Here is a 6,202-nt window from a genome sequence, read left to right as displayed (position 1 = left end):
CTGGAGCACCTCCCGTATGAAGACAGGCTGAGAAAGTTGGGGCTGTTCAGCCTGGAAAAGAGAAGGCTGCGTGGAGACCTTATAGCAGCCTTCCAGTATCTGAAGGGGGCCTATAAGGATGCTGGGGAGGGACTCTTCATTAGGGACTCTAGTGGTAGGACAAGGGGTAATGGGTTTAAACTCAAACAGGGGAACTTTAGGTTAGATATAAGGAAGAAGTTCTTCACAGTGAGGGTGGTGAGGCACTGGAATGCGTTGCCCAAGGAAGTTGTGAATGCTCCAACCCTGGAGGTGTTTAAGGCCAGACTGGACAGACATAGTTTAGTGTGTGGTGTCCCTGCTCATGGCAGGGGGGTTGGAACTAGATGATCTTAATGTCCTTTCCAACCCTAACTATTCTATGATTCTATGATTCTAAGTACCCATGCATGTACTTCTTCACTCTTTTTTACCCTGTTTGGATGCGCTATAAAAAAAAGCTTATTTTTGTTTGTACTTGTTGGACCTGAAAATTAAAATGTGAAACTTGGAAGTACTTTCTCCACTTGGAAGCAAGAGACAGGTATTTGAGAGACAGATGCTGTTAGAATGTGATCAAAGCAAACAGAATTAGGAATGCTGGATTCCTGATACCCCTCCCTCCATTCTGCTTAGGAAATCAGCTGATATGAAGCCAGGAGAAGCTGTTCTTGTTCTGTTCCAAATTGGTCAGTCTATCTGGTGTGTTTCCTTCGGGATTATAACTGCATGTCATATTTTGCATAAGAATGTGGGCATCAGGATAGTGATTTGTCTCAAAACTTTCTCTTCTCTTTTTCATGAGATTATACTTTAATTCTCGCAAAAACATCCCACCTTTCTAAAATGGTGTATTTGTGCAAGTATATTTATATTCTATATACATCTCTGTTTTGGTTTTTTTTTTTTTCTGGGCAGATTGTGCACAGATGATAATCCCTGGGTGAAACTAGGGACTCTGATGCTACAGAGATGCCCACCAGAGGAAAAGGAGAACACAGGAAATGAAATTTTGAAAATCTGCCGTTCTTTGTATGAGACGAAGCACATGCTTCCTGCCAAGGTAAGTTTTAACGTTGGGTATCATGGATATAAATCCTGTTTCGGGGCCCAGCTATAAGAAAGATGTTGCCATACTGGATCAAGTCTGATGGAGATGTCTGAGGGAGATTGTATTGCTGTCTTTAAATATACAGATGAGAAAACACATAGAAGGAGACGGCCTCTTCTCAGAGGTGCTTAATGATAGGACAAGAGGCAATAGAAACAAGATACAGCATCAAAAACTCTCATTGCATACAACGAAAATCTTTTTCGTCATTAAACGGGTGAAACATTAGAATAGGTGGATGCCTAGAAGAGACATGGAATCTCTGTCCTTGGAGGTATTCAGAACTTGACTGGATCGTGTCATGGGCAGTTTGATCTTGTTGGGCTTGTTTTGAGTGCAGGCTAGTTGGAGTAGCTGACCTATAGAAGTCTGTTCCAGTATAAATTATTCTTTGACGTACTTGTAGAAAGGCTTTGATAGCGTGTTGTCATTGAAGTTGGTGGTAAAAGCTATTCATGAAATGATCAGTAATATTCTCACTAATAAATGCGTAAAGACAGTGAAAACTCCTTGAAAACTCTGTTGGTGATCGAAAACATATTAATAGACAAGTAATTGCTTTGTAATAATTACAGTGTTCTGACTTCCTTAACTATGTATGCATACTTCAATACAAGCATCTCTTAAGTACAAAATTATTGAAGTGTTTTGTATGTTGGCATTGAATATTAATGAAGACAGATTGGAGAAATGCTTAATAAACTTCACAAAACTTCAGAGTAGTCATGTACATATTTTTAGTAGGGTGATTAATCCTTTATAATCATCTGCATGTAATCACAGTCTGATACAGAAAACAGCTGATGTTAAGACTAGAAGCAGAATAGGAACAACACATTCCGTTTAAAATACAGGCAGGTGGGGGAGTTTTGGTTGATTTGTTTTTTTTTTTTTAATAGTCCAACAGACCGATATGAGTCAAGTTCAAAATCTATGTAAAACATGATTCCAGAAGGAGTCTGTAAGATAAAATGATAAATACATTTATTAATATATTCATCCCACCAGAAATTTTTGATGGAAGGCAGGTCTCTGTCACTGGGAGTGGCATAACTGCATGTAGCTTTTCTTTATAAGGTGTCGAATGGTGCATCATAGCTCATAAACTCATGATATTAGTCATTCATAGGAGTAGTCAAACTGTTTCAAAATAGAATTTTCTACCATGCCTCAGTGGTCTAGGAAGACAAACCCCACCAAGGGTCATTGTCATGCAGCAATCAGTTCACCAAGAGTTTTGCTCGACAGTGGGTTGTGGTTTACTCACTTCTCTTAATTGGATAAACTTTTTCTTGAACTCCATAACAAGTACCTATTTGCAGACAATTTTGGTATTGGTTGGTAGCTTTGGTTGGAGGTGCTTTCCTTTTTTAATGGTACAGGATGTTGAAAGAGCCATCCATTTAGGTAGGAGTATACAGGTACTGTGTGAAGATAATCTGGTCCTCAAGCATAAAATAGCTTTACCGATGTAAAATACCTTTTTTATGACTAAAATGATACAGAGCAACAAGATTTGCACTAAAATGTGTAATTACATAGTTACCTGAAAACATAGGCTGTATTACTTTATGTGTCTCCTTGGGAAGAGGGGAAGTGGCATAGATAAATTTAAGGAACTTATTTGTATGCACAGCTATAGTACTTAAGTGCACAAATTAGAGAGTTGAAATCACATGGCTGAGTAAGATGAAAATCTGATTACTGATGATTAACCTGTTTAGATGACTTCACATATCAATAAATACACTGATTAAGAAAAGAGACCTAGAATGATGGAATTCTGAAAACTGAGAGCGGAGTTTATCACCATGAATAACATATGCCATTCTGAAGTCCAAAGGTTGTGATGGAAAAAAAACATTTAACTTCAAGTCATGAAGATCTAGAAGTTAGAAAAACTTTCTTTAGATGTACTCAAAAAGGTTTCTCTCTTCCTTTATTCCACCTCCTGCTGGTCTTTCTAGTTTTAAACAGCAAAGTTCTTTTTTTAATGTCTTTTGGAGAGCATAGCTTTAATCTTTATGTGTGTATGTTTGTTTTGGGTTTTATGTACGTTATTTCATGGATAGATTATCCATTCCTCTTAGTATATCAACTAAGAAATAACCATTGTTTTATTTGCTTGGAAGGCACAGATGTTTAGACTGTCTGACATCTGCACTGCCTGATTAATCTCTTTAGAACAGGGCAAATCCTTCTCCTCGCAGTGATTATCAAAGTGTGTCTCCTGAATATCTCCTGTTTTTCCATCAGCCTTTAGGTCATGTGTCAGTTAACATAAACACTGAAATGGGAGAATGCATCAAGTCTCTTATCTATTGACACCCTGGGGTCCTAGTGGCCATAAGATGCTTACCTCCTATTGTGCAGGTTTCACCTGGGATAGTTTTCTTCACAGGAGCTAGTATGGGCTACTAGCTAGTTCTGGATTTGTGATTAAGCAGTGTTGATAATTCAAGGATGGTTTATTGCTGAGCTGTGCTTACAGAGTTAAGGAATTTTCTATTCCTTACACCACCCCACTAGTGGGTAGGCTGGAGATGCACAAGGAGTTGGGAGGGGACACAGCTGACCCCAGCTGACCCAAGGGATATTCCACACCATATGGTGTTATGCTCAGCAAATAAAGCTGGGGGAAGAGGGGACATTTGGAGTGATGGTGTTTGTCTTCCCAAGTAACTGTCATGTGTGAAGGAGCCCTGCTTTCCTGGAGATGGATGAACACCTGCTTGAAAATGGGAAGTGGTGAATTAATTCCTTGTTTTGCTTTGCTTTGCTTTTCTTGTGTTTTGTTTTACCCACTAAACTGTCTTTATCTCAACCCATGAGTTTTCTCACTTTTACCCTTCTAATTCTCTTCACAACCTGCTGTAGGGGGCATGAATGAGCAGCTGTGTGGAGCTGAGCTGCTGGCTGGGGTAAAACCATGACACTTAGAATAACAAAGCAGCCAGTTGGTCTCCTTTTTCATATTTTTGTAGCTAGTTGATCCTGGGGTTTATATGTGAGTTTACAATGTATGTTTTTCTTCATTCATAGGTGTCTCTGATCATTTTGTTCAGATAATTTTGAATATAAATGCTGCCCTTTCGTCTGCTTTCAGCCTTTCCAGGCACAGTACTGTTTGTACTCATTATCCAGCCCTTCAAGCCATCCATGAAAATACTGAATAATACTGGAACCAAAACAGACTTCTATAAAATCCAGTTTATATGCCTCACTTGTGTCACAGTGAACTATCAATAGCTGCATAATTAGATGCAAGACAGAAGTTGTCTTACAAGAGTTTCAGCTAAATCATGGCAATCCAAAGTTTAAGTTAGTACTTCTCTTGTCCCTTTCACAGGTAACACCATACTCCCTCTAAGCACAGCCTCCCACTGCAGGCAGGCAGGCAGGCAGTCAAATGCTTTCAAGTGTTTCTTTTAGAAAAGAAGGCCACTTGCGTTGCTCTTACAAGCACTGTGCATGGTGGCTTGCTCCCTAGGGTTGGATTTCCATTTCCTGTCCAGAGCAGCAGTGCAGTTATTTGTGACAGAGAAATGAGAAGGTATTTGTACGACTGGGACAGTCTTCAATGTTTTGCAAGTTGTCCGGTCCCTTCCTGTGGAGAAAGGAATGAAGGCCACTGCAAGGGTTTTCAGTTTGGAACACACTGTCCTACTACACCTTCTTTCCTTGGTGCAGAGGACAGTGAGTGTTTCATGTGACATTTTCAGTCTTGCTAAAGTCAAAATATGTCAAAGTGGTGGCCTTACTCCTAACTACAGAACCTGTTGCAGGGTCCTGTGGGAACATATTTCTATACTTTTTTTTTTTTTGCGTTTGGTTTTTCATTTTATGTTTTAATGGTTTTTATGAACAGGGAGTGTCTTCAGTATCTTTTCCTCTCATGTGCTTGCTGTCTTCCATGTCTGAAAAAGTGTTTTTCTCTTTTCAAATTTTTGGTAACCTTTCATGATCTCGAGGATGATGTCTTTTAGCTTGACTTATTATTTCTTTAGGTGTTTGGGGGTGAATTTTTCAGCCCCAGGAACATCTTTTTTTATTCTAGGCTGAATTTTCAGTGCTGAACTCGCACCTGTTATTATTGTCAACTGTTAGCTGCTTGTTTGCCTGAGATCTTTTACTTGGCTTTTTGTTACTGAGGTGTTTTTTTTGTATTAGAGTACATTCATAAGGGAAACAGAGTCAATGTACTCTTATTTTATAAAAGATATCTAGTGAAGAAATGTAGATAAGCAGTACTCTTTTCCATAAATGAATAGCAAAGCTGGCATTAAAATAAAACATCCTGTTAGTATAGCTGCATTTTAAGAGGACATTGAAAAATAGGGGGGCGAAAGACAGAACCCGAAAAAATTAGTGCACGAATGAAAATACCGTGAAGTGGAAGGCTGAAGGAGTGCCGTATATTGCCTTATCAGAGATCAAGAGGTGGTTGATTATATTCTGCAGATATTTTTATATGAAAACCAAGCTAATAAAAGTCTCACTTGATTTATAAAGAAAGACATAACAAGAAACAATTGAGTTTAATTTATACCATTTCAAATTTTAGCATAAGACATGATATTTTGACGGTAAGTACAATTAATTATTGGAATGTGTATTTCCTCTTCACGAGAGACAATGGATTCTCTGTGTTCAAACGTTTTTGTAGGTAAGACTGGATATGTCTGCTAGACATGTTTTCCTAAAGCACAAAGTTACTCAAGTCATCTACAGGTACATACCTGAAATCTATTGACATTTGGCCTCAAAATCCTTTATTGTAAAATCAGTTGAAGTGAACTGGATAACTAAGCATGTGTTCTCTTATGTGGAGGCCTCGGTGATGAACAAGGCAGATTGTGTTAGAACATGTCCCTTCAAAATGTGTAACCAGTACTAGAGTATAATAGTGAAGCATCTAAGAAGAAAACAAAATGCTGGCATATCATCTGAGTTAAACGTTACTGCTTTGAAAATAGCAATGTTAATATCTGTATTACTGCATTTCCTTGCTGCGAGATTTATTTTGTCTTTGTTTAAAGCAGCTCACCAGGACAGTAAGCATCTACATCTTTT

The 6,202-nt window shown here is 38.5% G+C and overlaps 1 protein-coding gene across 1 annotated transcript in view; it reads left to right on the top strand.

The window, feature by feature from the left end:
• NBAS (neuroblastoma amplified sequence) overlaps positions 1–6,202 on the top strand; it is a gene marked incomplete at its 5' end in the record, with an annotated part of 47,783 nt that overhangs the window by 28,521 nt on the left and 13,060 nt on the right. Inside the window, one exon of the mRNA XM_010017185.1 lies at positions 937–1,081. Coding sequence (XP_010015487.1) covers positions 937–1,081 — 145 coding nt within the window. The remainder of the gene's footprint in view (positions 1–936; positions 1,082–6,202) is intronic.

The sequence above is a fragment of the Nestor notabilis genome, unplaced genomic scaffold (genome assembly GCF_000696875.1).
Source record: "Nestor notabilis isolate BGI_N333 unplaced genomic scaffold, ASM69687v1 scaffold4526, whole genome shotgun sequence".
NCBI lineage: Eukaryota > Metazoa > Chordata > Aves > Psittaciformes > Psittacidae > Nestor > Nestor notabilis.
The sequence above is the reverse complement of the archived record's forward strand: the minus strand, read 5'-3'. Positions and strand labels throughout refer to the sequence as shown.